This window comes from Sebastes umbrosus, chromosome 4 (genome assembly GCF_015220745.1).
Source record: "Sebastes umbrosus isolate fSebUmb1 chromosome 4, fSebUmb1.pri, whole genome shotgun sequence".
NCBI lineage: Eukaryota > Metazoa > Chordata > Actinopteri > Perciformes > Sebastidae > Sebastes > Sebastes umbrosus.
In genome coordinates, this window is record NC_051272.1 from 10357806 (window position 1) to 10381099 (window position 23294).

The 23294-nt window shown below is 40.4% G+C and overlaps 1 protein-coding gene across 2 annotated transcripts in view; it reads left to right on the forward strand.

Moving 5' to 3' along the window:
- The window catches only part of LOC119486279 (Golgi apparatus protein 1-like), a 42948-nt gene extending 20699 nt beyond the window's left edge, over nt 1-22249 (forward strand). The window contains exons 7-26 of one of the 2 annotated variants that reach the window (XM_037766288.1): nt 781-967; nt 1509-1723; nt 2787-2908; nt 3048-3149; nt 3808-3961; nt 5639-5680; nt 6117-6341; nt 7441-7503; nt 7620-7733; nt 8025-8113; nt 10187-10304; nt 10631-10723; nt 11954-12091; nt 13340-13463; nt 13590-13732; nt 14450-14551; nt 15491-15598; nt 16054-16174; nt 17207-17313; nt 18232-22249. In XM_037766288.1, coding sequence (XP_037622216.1) covers nt 781-967; nt 1509-1723; nt 2787-2908; nt 3048-3149; nt 3808-3961; nt 5639-5680; nt 6117-6341; nt 7441-7503; nt 7620-7733; nt 8025-8113; nt 10187-10304; nt 10631-10723; nt 11954-12091; nt 13340-13463; nt 13590-13732; nt 14450-14551; nt 15491-15598; nt 16054-16174; nt 17207-17313; nt 18232-18399 — 2535 coding nt within the window. In that variant the 3' untranslated portion in view covers nt 18400-22249. The remainder of the gene's footprint in view (nt 1-780; nt 968-1508; nt 1724-2786; nt 2909-3047; nt 3150-3807; nt 3962-5638; nt 5681-6116; nt 6342-7440; nt 7504-7619; nt 7734-8024; nt 8114-10186; nt 10305-10630; nt 10724-11953; nt 12092-13339; nt 13464-13589; nt 13733-14449; nt 14552-15490; nt 15599-16053; nt 16175-17206; nt 17314-18231) is intronic. The other variant, XM_037766289.1, reaches the window with a different exon arrangement.
- Nucleotides 22250-23294: the final 1045 nt, after the last annotated feature.

The following is a 23294-nucleotide window of genomic DNA, read 5'->3' on the forward strand; positions in this document are numbered from 1 at the left end:
TTAAATTCTCATGTTAGTAGTTGTTGTGCAGAGTGATGCTCTGACTGGTAGAACTGAAGGTCATATTTTTACTTACCATTATTGGTCTTGTTACCATTATTATTTGGTATTCTGCCTAGGGTTGCAAAATTCCAGGGATAGTAAAGTTGGAAACTTGTTGTTGCGTTGCTGGCATTAGCGGATTCCATGTCTAACCAAACATTAGCTATGGTTGCACACTGGAGCTGAAAATAAGCCACTCCAGAGCGTGCATGAAGTCGTTGGATTTTCCCGGAAAAAACTGCCCGAATTCTTCACATTAAAATCAGTCTACAGGCTGATAGAGGAAACCAGAAACCAGAAAGTCGTGGAAGGTCAAATTTTTTTGGTTAGGTTACAACCTGTTCACACATTGGCAATAAATAGTTAAAACACGTTTATACGTGTAAAAACTTACATACAGTCCCTTTAACTTCTCTTGCAAAATTTCCTGGAAATTTACAGATCCTTTGCAACCTTTTGCATTATTTTAATCAAAACATACCATAAGACCTATTATTGCTTTTGAATGTGTATTTTCCCCCCAAATAGTTCACCATTTAAATTTTTTTTTTAAACTGAAATTGTCAAAAAAAAATAATAATTCAATTCGTTTCAAAATTTTAACTTCCCTTGGAAAAATTCCTGGAACTTTCCAAACCCTAATTCTGCCTTTTGGAGTACAAACCAGGCTAAAAAAAAAAGAGCACACATAGTTTGAACCTGTGCTGTGATGCTGACATGTGTCCCGTGTGTCCTCAGTGCCGCGAGGCGTTGACCACCAGGCAGAAGCTGATCGCTCAGGACTACAAGGTGAGCTACTCGCTGGCCAAAGCTTGCAAGTCGGACCTGAGGAAGTACCGCTGCAGCGCCGACAGCAACATGCCCCGAGCCCGAGAGGCTCGCCTGTCCTACCTGTTGCTCTGTCTGGAGTCGGCCGTACACCGAGGTGAGCAGCCTGTCAATCACTCTCATTCCTGCACTAATTCATGACACTATTAGCTGAATTACCTGTCAGTGGTCTGTTCCCATTAGTCATTTATTGACATCTCAACTACACACTGAACCTCCTACCTGTCTGTCACTCTGACTCTCATCCAGTCAAACTGGAATTAAACAATTCAGCCTCTAAGAACAGAAGAGAAGGACCACTGCTCAGATTGGGTGAAAAAGAAGCAATACAGTTGTCTTATTGCTTCTTACAGCAGCCTAATTGAAGCAATAAGGCAGCAAGGCTCCTGTCTCATGATTTAGACATTAAAGAGAATAAAAAAAATTATGATTCTGAATTCATTATTAGAGAAAAAAGATTTAAAAAATATATTTTGCGAGAAAGCCACAATCCAGTCTGAAACGAAACCTTTCTGAAAAACTGAAACTAAAACTAGCAAACACACTTTGAAAACTAACTAAAACTATATCAAATTTGATTGAAAATTCAAAAGTATTATAACGTTGGTATTGAGTGTTGTGTTTGTGTGTTGTTTCAGGTCGTGTGGTCAGTGGCGAGTGTCAGGGCGAGATGATGGACTACAGGCGGATGCTGATGGAGGATTTCTCTCTGAGTCCAGAGATCGTGCTCCACTGTCGGAGCGAGATCGAGGGTCACTGCTCCGGTCTGCATCGCAAAGGACGGACGCTGCACTGCCTGATGAGGGTCGGCCGAGGAGACATGGGAGCCATCGATCCCAACTGTCAGCGGGCGGTGAGGCGCCATTAATATTAACTATATGTGGGGAAAAACAGGCTTTCAGAAGCCATAAATGTTCATTTGTTAACAGCAACACGGTGTTTTTATGAAGTAAATATTCTCTCTTACCGTGCAGATGTTGGATGTTTTCCACCAGTTGATATTGTTTATCCTGGAGCATCACGACTGCATCAGAAGGAAATGATTTGTCATGTTACACAGCATTTTATCATTTTTCATTCATCACTTCTGTTTTTTTTATCTGAGACAAGTTCTTTTTTGTGGTTTTTTTTATTGTTGCAAAAACAAAACAGCAGTGACTTTACAGGTGGTACAACAATGGTAAGAAATACCCAAAAAAACAAGGTGACATACAAAACTTGACAAAAAAATAACAAACAAAACACACATAGCAAACAAAAAAGGATGAAATAATCGTCATAATAATTCTAGTAACATCTTAAATATATAAAGATCATGATAATAATATTTAAATATTTTAGAAAAAATGATAATAAAATAACTAGGTGGTAATAATAAGGAAGGAATAAAAATATATTAATAATAATAACAATATATTATAATAATTTTTGAAAAATAATAATAATAAAATAATTAGAGGGTAATTATAAGGAAATCATTACAAATAATAAGATATACATATTTTTGAAAAATAATAATAATAAAATAACTAGAGGGTAATAATAAGGAAGGAATTAAAAAAATATATATAATATACAAATAATTTTGGAAAAAATAATAATAAAATAATCAGAGGGTAATATTAAGGAAGGAATTAAAAATAAATAAATGAGTAGTTAGATATTTAGAAGTGTTCCCTATTGTAGTAAGGAGGGAGCTGAGCTGAGCAAGTTCAACCGGTCCAGTTTGTACCATTTTAAAAAGTAATTTTCAGGAATAAATAATCAGGAGTGAGAATCATAATTTAAGTCCCAGTTTTAAACTTGGCAGCAGTTCTTGATACCCAGAGCAGCACCCCCTCAGAGGATAGCTTCCAGTTTATTTTTTTGTTTTTTGTTGTTGATGTTGTTGATGTTGTTGTGTCGTCCATCCTCAGCTCCAGACTCTGATCCAGGAAGCCGACCCCGGAGCTGATTACCGCATCGACCGGGCGCTCAACGAGGCCTGCGAGTCCGTCATCCAGACCGCCTGCAAACACATCCGCAGCGGAGATCCCATGTGAGTCAAACACGACACTACCTCAGAGTATATGATCATGAAAGGAAAAGTTATTTTGTATTCTGTGTGTGGCAAATATCTGTAATGTAGTCAAAATAAAAAGAGGAAACTTTAAATATTTGTGCTGCTGATCCTGCAGGATTCTGTCATGTCTGATGGAGCATCTGTACACAGAGAAGATGGTGGAGGACTGTGAACACAGACTGCTGGAGCTGCAGTACTTTATCGCCAGAGACTGGAAGTAAGTCCTGCTAATCCTCCTCCTTCACAAGATAAAAAGAACTGAAGCTTTATTTTCACTGACCTTTGCTGAAAAAAAAAAGCTGCTTTACAGTTGAGAAAGCAAAATGTAAGCGCCATTTACTAGTGCCAAGTTTATGTTTATTGTTTTGATAATATTATTTGCTGAAGTTCAGTGAGAAATATATTTCAGTTAAATGTGAGAGAATATTATGACTATATATGGTGATTCCTTCCTGTATGTTTACCACTGTGAATTTGAGTTTAGTCCTGTGAGGCTTCCGTACACACGTGACTTAGGGACAGGAAGTGAACTTTTATTGTGAAATGACTTTTATTGTGAAAAGGTTCAGTTGTAAATAAATGAGTTACCGGCGGAGCAACACGGTTGTTTTACCGTTGCCGTTGGCGTTGCCGTTGGCGTTGCTACCGGGCCGACTCAACGCGTAAAACATTGTGATGTCGTTCTTGAAGTGTGGTTAATGACAGAAAGTAAGTTAAGACGAAGATAGAAGTATGAAGACTAAAGATAGCCAATACACAAAACATAAAAGAAAAGTCCAGTGAAACACCAATAAATGTGAGATTAGAAACCAGGTGGGGCAGTATGTTTGTGCGCTGATGGATACTTCATAATTACTCCCTTTGTTGTTGCCCAGGTTGGATCCCATCTTGTATAAGAAATGTCAGGGCGACGCTGCCCGGCTCTGCCACACTCACGGCTGGAACGAGACCAGCGAGATGATGCCCCCCGGCGCCATTTTCTCCTGCCTGTACCGCCACGCCTACCGCTCTGTGGAGCAGGGACGGAGGGTGAGTCTGTCCACGCCGACACCACCATCACAGGAGGGTTTCTGATCTGACCTCTAAGCCTTTTCTAGGATCAGTTCACTCATACTTTCCTTATCCCACTTACCAGTAGTGGTGTCCGTCTATGCAGAGAGTTTATTTTACATATCTGCTGCTGCACAAATACATTTCACTAACAGTTTTCATTGTTATCTACCAACTGTAGAAAATACTGAATCTGTTCACCTTGTGGTTTTAAGATTATCTTGAGTTTTTGCTGTTGAATTCTTCAACTGTAATTTTATTTAAATTTTTTTATTTAAAAAACAAAAAACAATCCGGATGGCCGGCTACCATGTGAGAAAATATGTTGGTGACATTTGGGTGTACTGACCCTTTAACTTCTTTACTTAAAGGGTAACTATTTTCCCATGTTTTGGGGTCTAAGCAACTAATCGGGAAAACACTTTTTGAAGTTGGTCCGGTATTGAGGTAGAACGCTGTAGACAGCAGCTGCAATATGGTGGTATGAGGGCAAGCTGGCACCGTACATCCACTTAAGGAGTTTGTTTTTACCACTGCCAGGCTCAGATTGTTAATATAAGTGTCTGACAACATTGTGGAAAGGACCCCGCAGAGAAATAAAACCTTTTTCTTTCTTTATCTTGATCCGGTTTGTTCTAGGCTTGCAACTAACGAATATTTTCGAATATTAATCCGCCGATTATTTTCTCGATTTATCGATTAGTTCTTTGGTCTATAAAATGTGGATCAGTGTTTCCCAAAGCTCAAGATGACGTCCTCAAATGTCTTGTTTTGTCCACAGCTCAAAGATATTCAGTTTACTGTCATAGAGGAGTAAAGAAACCAGAAAACAAATGCATTTAAAAAGCTGGAATCAGAGGATTTTTACTTTTTTTTTTCCTTAAAAAATTACTCAAACTGATTAATCGATTATCAAAATAGTAGGTGATTCATTTCATAGTTGACAACTAATCGATTAATCATTGCAGCTCTAATTTGTTTGGTATTGTGTGTCTCGCTCTGAGTAGTCTCGTGAAATCGTGTGTCTCATTAACATTATGGAAATTATCTAAATATTCAGGGATGACATTGGAAATCTTTTACTCTTTCTGTGCTCCAACACAAAAAACTCTGACAACACCGGCACTCTTCTCTCCAACTCTCACTCACGTTTCCACCGTTTTCTTCCGGCAACAATTCGCATGACACAATAACAAAGCGAAAGTAAAAGGCAAGAATAAAGTTTTATTTCTCTATAGGGTCCTTTCCATAGTGTTGTCAAACACAGTATAATAACAATCAGAACCTGTCAGTGACAAAAACAAGCACTTTTAGTGAACATACATTCACAGTGAGTAGTTGCCACAAGCAATTATATAACAGCCTGTTTAGCGGCTGCTGCCGCCTACAGCGCTGTCCCTAAATCTCCCAATTTCAAAAACTGTCGACCCATTAGTCACTTAGACACAAAAACATGGTCGAGTTTGAAAAATATATCATAAGTTTTAAGGCTTTTCGTGCTTTTGCACACACTACAGCATAAGCTAAAAGCCCAAACTGACAGACTACTGGAACACATTTGTATTTATGATGTCAGTATACAGAAGAAAATAAAAACTGTAGTAAATATGCAGGAAGTGTGTGAACGTTCTCACTGACCAGAGAATATTCTCATAGCTCCTCAGTGGGGAGTCTGAAGCAGAGAACCAGGGTTTCACTGTGAGTATGTCGTGCTGCTGATCTGATGATGATGATGATGATAATCACAGGAAACTGGACGTGCCTGTCATGATGACTGATGGTTTGTAGGGGAAGTGATTGTGCTCTGTAATTCTCCAATATCGGTGCAATATCGGTGCATGTGGGAGCTGATTTTAAAGGGTAATTGTGTGAAACGTGCTGCTGAACTGTGATGTGAAGAATTTATGTAAATTTCCAATTATGGAAAAAATGGTTATGCTGATTAATCAACCGGAAGAAATTAAGTTCTTGATTAAAATCAGATGTGTTGGCTGTCCTTAAAGTGATACTCCACTCATAGATATTGTACCAGTATCAAACACTCTCCCTGAAGGCTTGAAAATCTTCCAACTACAACAGCGTGGTTATTTCTCTCGTCTTGTCTCTCTAACCCGGCGTGGTCGTCCTCCTGCAGCTCTCCAGGGACTGTAAGGTGGAGGTGCAGAGGATCCTCCACCAGAGGGCGCTGGACGTGAAGCTGGACCCGGAGCTCCAGAGACGATGTATGACCGACCTGGGGAAGTGGTGCAGCGAGAAGACGGAAGCCGGACAGGAGCTGGAGTGTCTGCAGGATCACCTGGAGGATCTAGTGTCCGACTGCAGAGACGTGGTGGGGAACCTGACGGAGCTGGAGTCTGAGGTAACCACCACACCTGCTGCTACCCATAATGCAACATTCTGAACTGGTTCAGGAGGCAAGGACACATGAAGAAGTGTTTGCTGTAGTGTGTTTGAGCTCAGTGAGGCACTCACCAGTGACTGCCTGAGAGTTTAGACCATCTCAGGAAATTATTTTATACTAATTCATATTTTGCCGTCAATTCAAATCTACATTTTACAGTTGATCTCTAACATAATACAGTTCTCTGCTCTCTCAAACAGCATCTGATTCTCTACAGAACTGACTGTTTTATTTAAAGTGGCAACAGACAACTTTTCGACTTCTTCCCCCCCTTGCATTTCCAAGTTATTGGTGCCGCTGTCGCAAAGACAACTGGATCGCTTTCCGTTTTCCTCAGAGCCTATCACTACCAACAACGCAGGACCAGAGACTTTTCAGACCCTCTTAGTGACTTTATTTCTAAATGGTGACCAATTTAGCGACTTATTCAGACCATCAGGTTCATTCTCAATGCTGCTGAGACTAATCACAGTCAACAGCACGGGGTCTCCCTCTCTTCTTAACAGTCTCTCCTTCGCTGCAGCCGACACTACCACTAAGCTTTATGCTAATTAATGCACAATGACGTCACCAATATGCGAATAATTGTATGACGTCATCTGGCAACTTTTAGCGTGCTAGCTACTTTCATTGGAGAAATGGAAAAGACAGGGGTCCCAGTGGATCCTTAAAAAGTCTAAAAATGTCTTGGAATTGTAAATCTGGGTCTGGGATGTCTGTATCGTTTAGTACCCCGCCGACCTCTTGCTGCTCGGCCTCGGCCCTGCTTCCCATGTCGCTTTGTTCCTGGTGTTTCCGGGCAGGGATTCCCCGCGGCGTGCCTGCGGCCATTGTCGCTTGGGCCTGTCTTCCTTTCAACCAACCCCTCCGCCTCGTCCCGACTGGATGCCTCCTTCCCCCATCTTTAGAGAGTGTGGCCACTTCGATGTGCAGGACCCCAGACTGGAAACTATGACTGAATCTAACTTCTGTGATCTGTCCTGATGGAATAAAAGCAGTTTAACCAGAACTGACTGATCTGGTCTCACTCAATCTTTTGTGTTTGTTCTGTTCTCAGGATATTCAGATCGAGGCGCTGTTGATGCAGGCATGTGAACCCGTCATCCAGATCTACTGCCATGTAAGTCTGCACGTAGAGAAACTCACTAATAGTTCTTTTTAAATCCAGTTTGACTCAAAATTCAATGTTTTATACCAAATTTCAACCCCCTCTGTCTCTCTCTGTGTGTTTCTCAGGAGGTGGCTGATAACCAGATCAACACCGGCGATCTGATGGAGTGTTTGGTTCAGAACAAACACCAGAAGGAGATGAATGAGAAGTGTGCGGTGGGAGTGACACACTTCCAGCTGGTGAGCAGACGGATGAAAATGTGTTGTCATGATGGTTTTTTGCTCAACGAGAACAAATTAAGAAGCTTGTTATCTCTACTGACATGCAGCATGAATTATGATGCAAATGGGCCAATATTTCTCTACATAGATTCTTTTAACCAATATTGAAATATTAAAAATAAACATTTTGTTCATTCTCTTCATAGTTTAGCTCATTTAGTTATTGGAGGCATATCTGTGTATTAGCATTACAGCTTCAGCATGCAGTAATGAGTCTGTCTGTCTGTCTGTCTGTGTGTCTGTCTACAGATTCAGATCAAAGACTTCCGTTTCTCCTACAAGTTCAAGACGGCCTGCAAGGAGGACGTCCTCAAACTGTGTCCCAATATCAAGAAGAAGTAAGATTTATTATCAGATATCCGAATCAGAAATATTAATCTGGGGGTAAATTGGGACGTTACAGTTGCTCTTATATATATAAGTATAAAGAAAAATATATGGAGGACGGAACCTGCCCAAATCAAGAATAAATGACTAAATAAATAAATGGCTTGATAAAGGAATAAATATGTCATTAAATATAGCAAAAATAATATTAAAAATAAATATAACCATTCATTAATTGATCAAATGTGACATTAATTATATTTATTTATCTTTGTATTAATTCCCCAATTTATCGACTCTTCTGTTTAATTATTCATGTATTTCTTTTTATTAATTTTTAAATGTATTTATTTATTTTATATTTATTTGTAAATTTATGCATTTATTTATGCATGATTTTTCCTTTGCATTACACGCCTTATTTATTTCCTCAAACTTATTTATTTCTGTAGTCTTTTCTTTATACATTTCTTTATGCATTTCTGCATAAGGGGGCTATTACTCAATGTATAATAGCAGCAAATTATATTTTATTTATATGCTTGAAAAAAATGTATATATACAGTATAAAACATGTACATAATGCTACAATATATAACACAATATATGTAGAGTAATAAAAATATGAAATGAGAAATATAAGAAATGGGTACAAATATGTGCTTCAAACGCATACAATATCTAACCACCGTGTAAATAAAATATGCTAAGAAATGGGATCTACTAAATGTACTAAATATAAATGCAAGAATAGTATAAATAAGAATTAAATAAGAATATGTCTTGAAATGTACCGTATAAATGCAGTATTAATGCCTGAGTATTGCACAGCTGAATTATTAAGTTAAGTCAGTATAACTTGACACCAAAACAAATGCAACAATCTGACCTTCATATTCGCAGCAATAAATTACCAATTACTTTATCAATTTATCCGATTTGTAACAAAACAATTCGAGCTAGAAAAGGTCCACTTACTATGTTTGGGAGCTTTCAGCTTCATCTCACAGTCTTTATTCTTTATTGGACCTTTGGAAAGCGTTTTATGTTACAAAATATTCTGAGCTCAAAGGTGGAAATTGATGCTCAACTTTTTCCAGGTGTTTTTGTAAATGATGGCCGGTCAGTTCACTTTCCTAAAATTCCTCCTGAGGTTTTCAGACTGCTGACTGAATTATAACGTTAGCTGCCAACACACTTTTTTCCACCCAACAGTCCAGCAAATACTGAGAAAAGTTTAGAAATGTGTGATAGAGGTTGGGTTGAAGTTTGGGAAAAAAAGAATCTGGCTTCTTGACTCTTAAAAACACATTCATCAGTTTGGAGCAGGTTGTTGCATTTAAAGGTGTATTATGTAACTTTCCTGCATTAAAATGTCTGAAAACAACTAGACCTAGACCTACATTTAGTTGAGCTGTGTACTGACATTATCCCAATTGTTTCCAATAATTTTCAAACCAGAGAAATCTGTAGTTTCTAATCAAGGTAAAGGTCCGTTTCATTTGGTCACCTGTCAGTGGCGCCATGTCCCCTTTGTGCATGCGTCACCGTCATAGACTGTGTATAAGAAGTGGACATAGTCACTGTGACGTCACCCTTTGGCTTGTGGACTACGGTTTTGAAGCCTCGGGTTTGGCGTTTTGGCCGTCGCGATCTTGGTTTTTTGGAACCAGAAGCAACCAGGAGGGTGAAGCATTTCACAACATTTCAAATGATTTAATGATAAAGCATCCCCTGCTTAATGGTCTATTTCACTCTAAATGGAACCATAATTTACTAAATGAACATCATGCTGTTTTGAAGAAGACTTGAAACTAGATAAGATAAGATGACTGACATTTAGACAGCAACTCCCATGATCCCACGCTGCTTCACCACGTCACCAAACTCCCTCTTTTGTTATTGTTTTGATTGAGAAATAACATATTGAGTGTTTACATATATTTTACAGAAAACCCATTTCTGTTTGCAGTTTAAACAAACAGACTTTCTCATTTCCAGCGAAGCATGAAACTAATCTTGACATATTGTACAGACTACAAAGTCAGACTTGGTGTATAACGTGTCGTCTTCCTGTCGTTCAGGGTGGATGTTGTGATCTGCCTCAGCACCACGGTGAGGAACGACACCCTGCAGGACGCCAAGGAGCAGCGAGTGTCCATCAAATGTCGTAAACAGCTGCGGGTCGAGGAGGTGGAGATGGTACGTTCACTGACACCGGGTTCATCAACACACAGTCACAGTCAGTCAGTCAGCGGTCGGTCCAGTCTGATTAGTTCAGAGACTCACTTTCGCTGTCAGGCAGCAGCACAGAGACAAGAAGTCTGAACGTCAACAGTCCACCATGTTATTGTAAGAAAATTTCCATATTTTTTAACTAAAAGAGCAGCAGGTCAATCTCATCTCTCTTGAGATGTTTCCTTAAAGCCGGTCTAAGCTTCTTCTTCTTCTCCTGCACAGATTAAAAGTGTTTTCTTTGTATCTGTGCTTTCTGTGAATCCACTGAATCCTCCCCTGAATCTTTGCAGTCAGAGGACATCCGCCTGGAGCCGGAGCTGTACGACTCCTGTAAGCAGGACATCAACCGACTGTGTCAGAACGTGGCCTTCGGCAACGCACAGGTCAGCAACTACACACACACACACACTCCTGTTTGTTTACTTCACCAAAAGGCAGATTTCATTTTTGGACGAGTCATTATAAAAAGACTGCAGAGTATGTTAAAAAAACGAAAGTTAGGTAATTGCATATAAATATCAGTATGGTGCAATCAGCCTCTGAACAGTAGGTGTGAATCCATCCAATGTAACTGCATAATGTAATGTTACTGTAGCGTAAAATAGGGTTCTGCTCAACAGAAGAAATGCTGAGAGGGTTATGCTGTGTTCACACCAACGAGAGCGAAGTGAAATGTCACCTTGCTTTACTCGCGCGAGTTGGACCGGCGGTATCATTTGTGTTCATTCGCACTGGAGAGGAGAAGAAGCTTGTCTCCATAGATACCAACGACTTTTCTTTCCTCCATTTCCTCCATCAACCATGGAAGAAATAATCTCTGTTCCTGCTTTGTACATTTTGTGGAAGTCCCAGTTATGTCAGAAAACCAAACGCCGTCGTGTCTGGGTTCATAACATCCCCCTGCGGCGAGCTGTATTCACATACAGTGCCATTGCACTGACTGTATCTAGCAAGCCACACGTCACTACTATGGTATGATCCCAAAATAAACAGATTGTGCTGTGATTTAATTGCAATAAACGGATCAAAAGGATGCTGAAATAACTTTATAATGATGCTGATTTGTAAAAAGTCTGAATTCATGCTTTGTCAGGTCTGTCCGCAAGAGGACAAACAACTTTTAAAAAGCTTGTTAAAATCATCCAGGCATAAATACGGCAGTGACGTTGCTGTTTCTACCATAGACAGTCTATGGTTTCTACACAGAGTTTGGTCCGGTCTCTGTACAGATATGATGTACGATCGTAGCTCTGGGTGACCACAGACACATACAAGATTTATTTCCTCCATTTCTGATTCAACAACGTCAGGGCGTCAGTGACGACAGGAGGAGAATCTCAACGCTCAAGGCTTTCACCACACAACGTCACGTGGCAGTGTTTTTGTGAGGTTTTTGCAGTAAAGAACAGAAACAATGCAGAATATCTGTCAGTGTCTTAAACGTCCAGCCGGTGGCAGGATTTTTCAGGGATCAGTGCGGTATCAGTAGCCGTGTTTCTATTGACATATTTTTATTCGCATTTAGAAGTATCCCACAAGAAAAGCTGTATGGAAACGACACAATTCAATAAAACTTCCTCAACATGTTTCTCTCTCTCTCTCTCTCTCTGTAGGTCATCGAGTGTCTGAAGGAGAACAAGCGTCAGCTGACTCAGCGTTGCCACCAGCGGATCTTCAAGCTGCAGGAGGTGGAGATGGTTGATCCTGAACTGGACTACCAGCTGATGAGAGTCTGCAAGCACATGATTAGGGTAGGCCAGTAAAACCAGTACCACATGATCAGGGTAGGCTAGCAGGGTCTGAAATTAGCACCTGCCACCCGCCAAAACGCTAGGGATTGGAATAGAGAACCGTTCCTAGTTGTCCGATTCTTCGGCATCTCATGCCTCTGTGTCTATCGATTCCTCTTATTGATGCTCTCCGACAGTTACGCATGCATAATGACACATACACAGGCCGTATCATGTTTCAGTTTGTTTGGGACTGGAGCCACGGTGGAGAGGGGAAAAAAAACGCTCAAAAGCGTGGCGCTATAAACCTGAGGGGACGCACCATTTCCCTGATAATGCGACACTGAACAACAAATCCGTGTTGAAATCAGCAGGAGGAGAGTTAGTAACGTTACCTCTTTGCAGCCGGCGGGCAGCACAGTCCTGTTTGGTTAAATAACGGAGCTACTAACGTTAACGGAAGTGCCATTGAGTTACAATTATGAGGCGTTCAAGCTCTGCTCAGTAAAAGTGACTATTGGGCGAAGTGAAATTTAAACATTATCATGATGTGTTCAAATGTAATCTTTCTAAAATTAAGTTTTTGGCAAGAAACCAGTTGTTTAAAGGAAATGTTTTCACCAATATAAGATATATAATAGAGAGAGAATTATGACCTGTTTAACTTCCTAACACTAGCTCTCAGCAGCTTGCCAAGATGTTTCTTAATCAAAGCAAATATTTAAATAATCATAATCTTTTGAATAGTGTTTTTATGCAAACAACGATGACGATAACAAAGTACAGTACAGTACTGTGTACAGTACCCTCCCACCCCCCAAAAAAAGGGCTTCCCCAGAAGCTACGATGTAATTCAAACACTGTAATTTAGCGTGTATATAATGTTTTCCATGTAAAATATATCGAACATTGAATGACATCAGATCTGAAATGCTATTCCTTCATTTAGCGCAGAGATTTCAAAAGATCAAATTTCTGAGTGGCGGACACAAAAAGTGGCAGGAAGTGGAGAAAGTTAATGTCAGACCCTGAAGGCCAGTATAACCAGGATTCAAACAGAGCATTGAGTCTTTGCGCCTGGATATAATGTGTCGTCACATCTGCAGTTTTCTAATTGAATTGCAGTAATTCTGACATATTGAAAACAAACCGATCTATGATCTTAAAGTACGGTGCATAGTGAACATTGATATATATTAGTGTGTTGTGTGTATTGTGTATTAGTATATAGTGTTTGGTCCTGTTTTTAACATGAGTTTGATGTTTCAGCGGTTCTGTACGGAGTCGGAGGGAAAGAACACTCTTCAGTGTCTGAAACAGAACAAGAACAGCGAGCTGATGGATCCTAAATGCAAACAGATGATCACCAAGAGACAGATCACCCAGAACACAGGTACACACACACACACACACACACACACACACACACACACACACACACTCCACTCAGTTTAATTAATATTATTTCACAACCACAAGTACAACTGCTGAAATCGTGTGTGTCTGTGTGTGTCTGCAGACTACAGGCTGAATCCGGTGCTGAGGAAAGCCTGTAAAGCCGACATCCCAAAGTTCTGTCAGCCCATCCTGAACAAGGCGACGGCCGACAGTGAGCTGGAGGGTCAGGTCATCGGCTGCCTCAAACTCAAATACGCCGACCAGGTGAGACGCTTTGATCGTCGTCGCTGTAAACAAGACGAAGTTGTTGGCAGTTAGGAGAAGTTTAGGGGGTTGTCCTGTTGGTCTCGTGGTTCAACTGCGACTGGTTCAACTGCGACTTAGGGCAACCGTCTACCCAACAAAATAATAAACTGTGTTTTAGGAGTTCAAACAAAATCGTATTAAATTAAAATTAAATTTTATCTTTAATATTAAATAAACTGTTACTGTTCATTACAGATAGAAACCAATTTATCTTGGACGGCTCTTTAGGATGAGAGATGAAGAAAAAACATTGAGAACTAAAAGCTTGTGCTTGAGATGAAGTTTGTGTTTGAAGAAGAACCATAAGAATATATGTGGTATTAATACTGTATATACAGAATAATAATACACTTTATTTATATAGCACAAAGTTGCAAAGCTCTTTACAAGACGAAATATAAATGGCAGACAATTTAAAACTGTTTTAAAAAGTTACACAACGTTGATCAAAGGTATTACATATGAGAAAAAACACAATAAGTAAAATAAAACAATATAAAATGATTAAAATAAAAGTTAAGAGAATGCTATTAATGGGAATCAAAACATGAACTATTCGATGCATCTAAAATTAAAAAGTCCTGAAGACAGTTAGCCTCTAAATAAGAAACTTGAGTCTGTAAAGTAAATATTTAGGTCATAATACTATTAATGTGTGTTTCTGTGTTGTTCCAGCGTTTGTCTCCAGACTGCGAGGCCCAGATCCAGGTCATCCTGCAGGAGTCGGCGCTGGACTACCGACTGGACCCTCAGCTGCAGATCCACTGCACACAAGAGGTTCAAATATTTCTGCTTCCTCACAAACACATTCTGAAAGCCTCATCGTGAATTATTATGAATATTACAGTTGGTGATTGACGTCTCTTCAGATATTTTGATTTTGCCACAGCAGCTGCCAAAATATTTCATTCAGTGGAAAAGTTAAAGAGGAAGAGTTGAGTCTCGTACTCCGTGTTTTTGAGCATCTGGAAACGAACATTTAATTATTTTTTCTCTTTGTGTGGTTTTTAAATTGTCAATAGTTCCAGAAGAACTATATATATATATATATATACATATATATATATATACTGTATTATGGAGTACTGGACTCACCTGGGATCATTGACATGTGTTGCGATGTGGCCGTGTGGCCAGCAGGCGGTGATGATTACACATTAATTGGCCGAGGGGAAGAAACTGCTGCTTTCATTGGTGGTTTAGGTGAAACCTGCTGTTGTGATTGGCTCAAAGGATTTTGAAATTGCTTCATGTCTATATGTGACCGTCCTTTACATCAAAATATTATACATAACTTATGACTTTGTCATCCCAACAGGCATTAATTACACAGATCATAAAAGCAGTAAACAGTAATGATATAAAACTGTGAGAAATGGAAATGATATAGAAATGAAAGCTCTGTCAGTTCAGCTTCTCCATGCACACTGATCTCCTGTTGGTGCTGCTGGTCCGATCATCCATTCTGTCAAACATCAGAACATGTTGAATTAACGCAGACTGATCTTGATGGAACTTGACAAGTGGAAAATGGTGCAGCTGACGCCGCTAATATGCAAATTATCACAAGATGCCATCTGGCTACCGGAACAAAGCTGAGAGGATAATAACTGCTGAGAAGACCATTTTTCAACGTGAAAATTATAACGAAACAGATGTGCTCGGCCCTGCTTACATTGAGCAGGTAGCTCATACAGCTGTTTAATGTGTTTTCAGATTTCCAGGCTGTGTCCGGAGGAAGCAGCAGCTCAGGAGCAGACGGGGCAGGTGGAGGAGTGTCTGAAGGTCAACCTGCTGAAGATCAAACAGGACGGATGTAAGAAGGTAAACAACCTCACTGCCGCCCTCATTCTGAGATGAACTGCGCCTCACCTGGAAAGTAGATGAGATCAGGTGGCAGCAGCAGCGGATGGTGACAAAATGCTGCGGTCAAGTCGGACAGTTTCCGTCCGCCTTCAAAGAATTTATAGGAAGTCACAGAGATAGTTACATCCTGTTAGATCCAATCTGTAGGCTACTTGTAGTTTGCAGACCTCGTTCAGATTTATTTATATTTGTTTGTAAATATATGTAGAAATGTGCGTGTATCTGGCATTGGATTCTATTCTTCATTATTTTTATGTCCGCTCTGTAAAGCACTTGTAATGAGCACTCATTTTGATAAGTGCTATGTAAATAACCTCCTCCTCCCCTTCTTAAATCCTCCTCTTCTTTCCTTGTCATCTTCTTTTTTTCCTGCTCTTCATCATCTTCCCCTCCTCCTCTTCCTCCTTCTGCAGGAGGTGTTGAACATGCTGAAGGAGAGTAAGGCGGACATCTTTGTCGACCCCGTCCTCCACACTGCCTGCGCTCTGGACATCAAACATCAATGTGCAGCCATCCCACCTGGCAGAGGGCGCCGTGAGTCCACAAACAAACAAACAAACCAACACCTCAGCTGAAAATCAAAAAATTATATTTATCACCTAAAATCAAACACAAGAAATCAGATGCTTTTTTTTTTGATTAAAATAGTTTATCGCGATTAATCACACATTTTTATCTGTTCAAAATGTACCTTAAAGGGAGATTTGTCAAGTATTTAATACTCTTATCAACATGGGAGTGGGCAAATATGCTACTTTATGCAAATGTATGTATATATTTATTATAGGAAATCAATTAACAACACAAAACAATGACAAACGTTGTCCAGAAACCCTCACAGAAAAATATGCTCAAATCATATCATGGCAAACTGCAGCCCAACAGGCAACAACAGCTGTCAGTGTGTCAGTGTGCTGACTTGACTATGACTTGCCCCAAACTGCATGTGATTATCATAAAGTGGGCATGTCTGTAAAGGGGAGACTCGTGGGTACCCACAGAACCCATTTTCATTCACCTATCTTGAGGTCAGAGTTCAAGGGACCCCTTTGAAAATGCCCATGACAGTTTTTCCTCGCCAAAATGTAGTGTAAGTTTTAAGCGTTATTTAACCTCCTTAACTACAAGCAAGTATGCATGGTTGGTACCAATGGATTCCTCAGGTTTTCGTGTTTCACATGATGAAGTATCTTTACTCTAGCTTTAAAACTGAGCACGCTACTACCTAAAAATTGCAAGTTGCGTTAATGCGTCAAAGAAATTAGTGGCGTTAAAACGAAATTTGCGTTAACGCGTAAACTTTGACAGCCCTAGTATTTAGATATTTTAACGTATATTGTGCTCTGAGCCTTTTTTTATCCTTATTAACACACATAACATACATTATTTGAATGTTGTCTGAGTTTATTAAGTACTGACAAACAGGTTTGTTTCGTTAGTTCAGCATCAGTGTTAAAACTATTAGAAACTATATAAAAAGAAGACATCTAACCATCGTCTCTAAATCAAACAGTGCAGCCACAAACCAACGTACGATAACACGCTTCTGTTGTGTTGTTTCCTCAGAGATGTCGTGTCTGATGGAAGCGCTGCAGGACAAACGTGTTCGTCTGCAGCCAGAGTGCAAGAAGAGACTTCAGGATCGCATCGACATGTGGAGCTACGCCGCCAAGGTTAGTTTCCTCAGTCTGTGTTATAATACTGTATGTAGATGTGCTTTCTAAAAATGAAAGATAATATTAAAGTTTAGAAAACGTCACTTAACGTTTAACAAATGGGATATAATTTGTTTTAAAAGCTATGTAAAATTAATGAGTGACAGTTCTTTGTGTTAGCTTGAACTTTCCAAAGGTTTGGAAAAACATTATATAATATAAAAGGAGTCGAGAATAAAATACAGCTCCTCAAATGTAAAACTTTAATCATAAAACATAAAGATTATTTAAAAAATGAGCTCCTTAAAATCCAGTTTAAAATCCATTTTAAGTTTTACAATTTTTACTTTTAAATTGATGTAATGGGCTTCTAAACTGTTTAAATTGTTTTCTTATTTTGAAATTCATCGAATGAGCTGTAGAACATCAGTTTAAAGGGGTCCTTTATTTTGAAATTAATTGAATAAGCTGCACAAATTTGAGTTTAAATGTTGCTTTTATTTTGAAATTGATGGGATGAACAACAACAAAATTTAAGTTAACTTAAGTTTTAAGGGGCTTTTATTTTTTCTAAGGGGAACTTTGTTTTGAAACGGAATTATTGAGCTGCACAAAGGGACTTTTATTTTGTATTTGATGTGAGCTGCGTAAAATCAGTTTTAAATGTGCTTTTATTTTGAAATCGAGTTAACAAGCTGCATATCAGTTTTAAATAATTGAGTTAACAAGGTGCATAAAATCAGTTTTAAATGGCTTTTATTTTTAAATTGAGTTAACAAGTTGCATATCAGTTTTAAATGGGCTTTTATTTTTAAATTGAGTTAACAAGCTGCATAAAAATCAGTTATAAATGGGCTTTTATTTTGGAGTTCATTAAGTGAGCTGCATAAAGTCGACTGATGTGAACACAGCTGTCCTGTCCTCACTTCCTGTCAGGTGGCTCCTGCTGAGGGCTTCTCAGACCTGGCCATGCAGGTGATGACATCACCATCCAAGAACTACATCCTGACTGTGATTGGTGCGGGCGTGGCGGTGCTCTTCATGATGGGGCTGCTCTGCGGCCGATTCACCAAACGCGTCACGCAGGAGCTGAAGGACAGGTAGACCCCGCCCACTCCGGGGTCAGGACACACCCACGGAAGAAACGACCACCGCTGAAAAAAGAACCACGCCCCCTCATTTACCTGCTCTCCGCCACCGCCACCCGACTTCAACTCTCTTTGCCTCATCGCTGGAATGACATTACCCACAATCCTGCAAACGACAGTGGGCTTGATCAGTGACTCACCTGCTCTTCCTCTACACGAGCCCCTCCCACTCTCCAGGAGGCCACGCCCCCTGTCGCCGCTTCTTCTTCTTCTCTTCCTGAGCTTCGATACAGAGCCCCGGGTCCTCCTGCAGTTTTACTCCACTCTCCCCTGATGTAGATGCAGTATTACTCCACTTTTTTTTCTTTCCTCCTCCCCCCTTCGCTGTCGGGTGAGAAGAGGGAGGAGGAGGGGTGGGGGTTGTAAGGATATGGGGTCAAAGGTCAAGATATGGGGGCGAAGGAGGTTAATGACATCATATTAAGTGTAAATGTGTAGAAAGTGGGATGGGAAATGCTCATGTATAGAGCAGTTTAATGACTCCAGTATTTTAATGACTACAGTGTGTTGTGTGTATGATAGTGTGTGTGCGTGTGTGCGTGTGTGTGTGATTGAAACGGTCTTTCTACCACCATATTGTTCTAGTATGTCCTCCTGCTAAAGGGTTTTTTTCGGGGTTGTTTTCGCTCTGGATATATCTTCTTTTTTTTTTGCTGATGTGTGTTAGTTAGATTTTATCGCCATGGGACTGCCAGGCGGGTGGTGCCAACCAGCGAGCCCTCCACCGAGCCACAAATGAGATAAAGAAGACGCATCACAAACACTCCCAACCGGCTCGCTCAACGCTCTTTTTACAGGAATTATTTGTGGATATTTTTATTTTTTTCTTCTTTCTGAAACAGCAGACCTGGCAACCTCAGCTCTCCTATAATGCAGTCCGATTTTTTTTTTGATTTCTTTTTTTTTTTTATTATTGTTTTTCATTTTTTTCCAGCCCAACCTGTGCCATAAACGCACCACTTGCTGCTCCCAGTTTACCGCTCCAGCAGCTGGTTGGAACGCTTGTTTGGCATCACGCTCCGGTCTCCTGAGTCAAGAGTGATCCCAGTCTGATCCAGAACTGGGAGCTATTTTTTTTTTTTTTTTTCCCCAGTCATGAACTCGCTGAGCGGCTGTTGGTATCGTGCCGGTTGGTACAGAAAAGCTGAGAGCAATGCAGGAAAAAAAAAAAAGCAGAATAAAGAAAAGATTCTAGATTATTATAGAGATGTGAACATTTTTGTGTAAAGATGATACTGGAATCATTGCACAGTTTTCGTTCTTTTTTTTTTATATCTATAAATATATATATATTGTTTTGTCATAGCCTTATTTATTTGTTTACTAATGTTTTGTTTTTTTCTATGATTTTAATGTTCTCTGGTTGCCTTTTCTCCAGCAAGCGAGCGTCCCTCCTTCCTGCGAGGAGGATGAGGATATGGGGGAGGATGCAGGCGGCGAAGGTTTGGCGTCCTCCGGGCATCAACCTGCTCCACGGTGTGACAGTGAATGCCTCTCTGGCGAGCAGAGAGAGTTCTTAGAAGATGGCAAGATGACGCTTTGTTCCAGATCAGACATGTAATCTGAGAACGAAGTAGTAGTGCATCGGTGCATCGATATCTTTAATGTGATGGGGATGACCACTGGTGCGTTTATGCACCATTAAAGCCGATCAGTAAATATGAACAGGAAGATGGTTCATTTCACGTAGCTACGTCGGTTGGACAAGTTCGGAAAACAGTTTAATTTAAAGGTGCAGTGTGTAAGATTTGGTGGCATCTAGCGGGGAGGTTGAAGATTGTAACCAACTGAAACTTCTCCCGTGTGCAGGAGTACTACGGTGAACCACGCAAAAACGCGAATGTCTCTCTCTAGAGTCAGTGTTTGGTTTGTCCGTTCTGGGTTATTGTAGAACCATGGCGGCCGGCTCCGTGGAGAGAACCCGCTCCCCATGTAGATATAAACGGTTCATTCTAAGCTAACAAAAACACAACGACTGTTATTTTCAGGTGATTATACACTAAAGAAAACATACTTATTAATATTATATTCCATTTCTGGCAATAGATCCCCCTAATTGTTGCACACTGGTCCTTGTCCTCATGTACAGACTACATGACGTACACATGACACGCCAAAAGCAACAAAGGCGTTGTTATTGCACGTGAAATTACTTACAAATTATAGTAGCATTCATACACCGTTTGGTGAGACCGGGCCGTGTCTCATGTTGTCTCATATCACAAATCGTCTTTGTAGTTTCTTTCTGCTTCGTCACATCAGTGCCGACTAAATGACGTGAGCAGAGGAAAGAGAAACACGCACAAAACAAAGAGCAGAACAAGACTCAGTCCAAATCGAGTATATGTGTCTGAACTGTGTTCGGTCAGTCTGTGAATTTGTGGCTGAATTGTTCTACTAATAGTCAGTGGTTATGTCTATAACGTTAAATCCAGCGGTACATGTCCACCAGGTCCGGCGTGGACACTAGGAGACGCGCTTCTCCACCCATATGGCCGTTCAAGCGGTGACGTTGAATGCACCTGATTGGTCCCTGGTTCTCTGCTCACTGTTTCAAACAGGAAACAACATGGCGGCCTGCTCGTAAACCATTGTTATTCCGTCTAAACAATCCACCAAAATCTACTTCTGATATAGAGGAAGATGCTTTGTCACTGCTGAATCTGGTTTCATTTTAGAACTAGATCGCCTAGTTTGATAGTTTGGTCCAAGTTTTGTGAGCCGGACGCGTCACGTTGGACGGACTCATTTGCGTAAAGGACTGTTCCCGCCTTTTCATTTTGAAAGGCCAATGAGGAAACTCCAACACTCGGCCGACCAATCGTGTAACTTTTGCGTTTGTACGGCTGACCCGCTGCAGTCCAGACAAAATCCAAAAATGGACGACAAACTTAAGAAGCGTTACAACATGATTTAAGCTCAAAGGTTTTTGTGGGGGGACGGGGCTTGGACTGCATCTCGCGGTCTTCTTCAGTGTTTGATTTCTGTGATTTAAACATAGCGGACTTGTTTCTGGATCTGGTCTCTCTGATGTGCTTCTGCTCAGCCTGCAGGTTGATGCCGGAGGAAGAAGGCGGTCAAGGTTTTTGGTGTAGTCGTCGGAGAGTCGCGGTGTTGTCGAGCTTTTTGGTCTCGGTGCGTCTGAGCGATTTCGCCAACTGTAGAAACACAGATCTGTCCTCTCCCAGCTCGAGCCGATCTCGTGTACATGTGTACTATACTGAGTGATGACATACTGTAAACTACGTACCGTGCAGTTAGCCTGTACTGTTTATTTTTTCTAGCTTGGTGTGGTGAGCGCTGCCCTCCCTGCTTGTAAATGAGACGTCCTGATTCGTTGAACTGCCTTCACTTCTTTTTTCTCCATCTGACGTCGGGTTTTATCAAAGCGTGCCTACTCGCCATCCCACCGAGGGATCCCGCTGTACAGAACATCCCAGAACCCCCTGCAGCACCCGGCCGAGGAGCGTGTGGGCATGTGAGTGAGTGATGGATGACATGTCTGTGTGTGTTTGTGTGTGTGAGTGTGTGTTGCCCACAGATTCTGGACTGCGAGTGCGATCTCCGATCAGTTCTTCGCCGTTCTCGTCCCGAGCGATGACGACTAGAACATTTCTTGATTTTAAGTTTGTAATGATACAGATCTTTTTGTAAACAATGTTTTGTGTCTGACTCCATGGAGCTCCTGATCATCTGATTTATTTTGTTCCCCCCTGTCCACTTTTCTTTATTTGATTTCTTTTGTTGTTCTGTACAGATGAAAATTGGACAGTTTGTTAATAATAATAAAGTCTGCAAGGTTTCTATTCTGTTGTCCGGTGTGTTTATTTCAAAACCTTCTTTAACATAGTTCTTCTTGTCAACAAATCTCCATTCAAACTAACAGCGGATTATGTGGATCACCAAATATGGATTAATCTGTCCTCAACAAATTCAGTTTTTCCTCCTGTTTGTTTGATTAAAAACTATAGTAATCAGCTATTCACTGAGATGTTTGTGAAAAAAAAATGAAACTATATTTATTTAAAGGTGCATTGTGTAGGATCTGGTGTTATCTAGTGGTGAGGTGAGTATTGCAACCAACTGAAGCCTCTCCCTTGTGCCAAGCGTGTTGGAGAGCTAAGATGGCTGATGCAAAAACGCGAATGTCCCTCTCTAGAGTCATCTGGAGCAGAGCCAGTGTGTAGTGTGTATGTACCTGGGAAGTGAGTGGTGAAGCGAGAGAGAGAGTAGCGGCGACAGGAGCGAGTAACGTTATTGACTCCGGCCCAAGCAGGAAAGGTTAAGTGTTTGGTTTGTCCATTCTGGGCTACTGTAGAAACATCGCGGAGCAACATGGTGGACTCCATGGAGAGGACCCGCTCCATATGTAGATATAAACGGCTCATTCAAAGGTAACGAAAACACAGCGATTCTTATTTTCAGGTAATTATACACTAAAGAAAACATACTTATTAATATTATATTCAATTTCTGCCAATAGATCCCCTAATTGTCACTGTTCCTTTAAGGATTGCGGTTCATTGCATCTTATTTTACAGGTTCATATCAGTCAGTTAAGGACGTTGTCGTGTTCCCAGATCTCCAGAGAATAACTGACGTGAGTCAATCTATTTGTTACTTGGAAAGATGGACATGTTGTAATAAATCACAAGTACCCTTTTAAAAATATCTCTTCTTTCTAACTCCAGATTATTTAAATTTTCAAACCTATAGTGTCCAGACTCAACTGACGCTGACTCAAGTGACATCACTTGAGGACACTAAAGGCTTTATACTACTTTTATAAAATGTATGGCAATATGAAAGTTATGGACACAATCCAATTTAAATATTTTTTTTATTAATGAA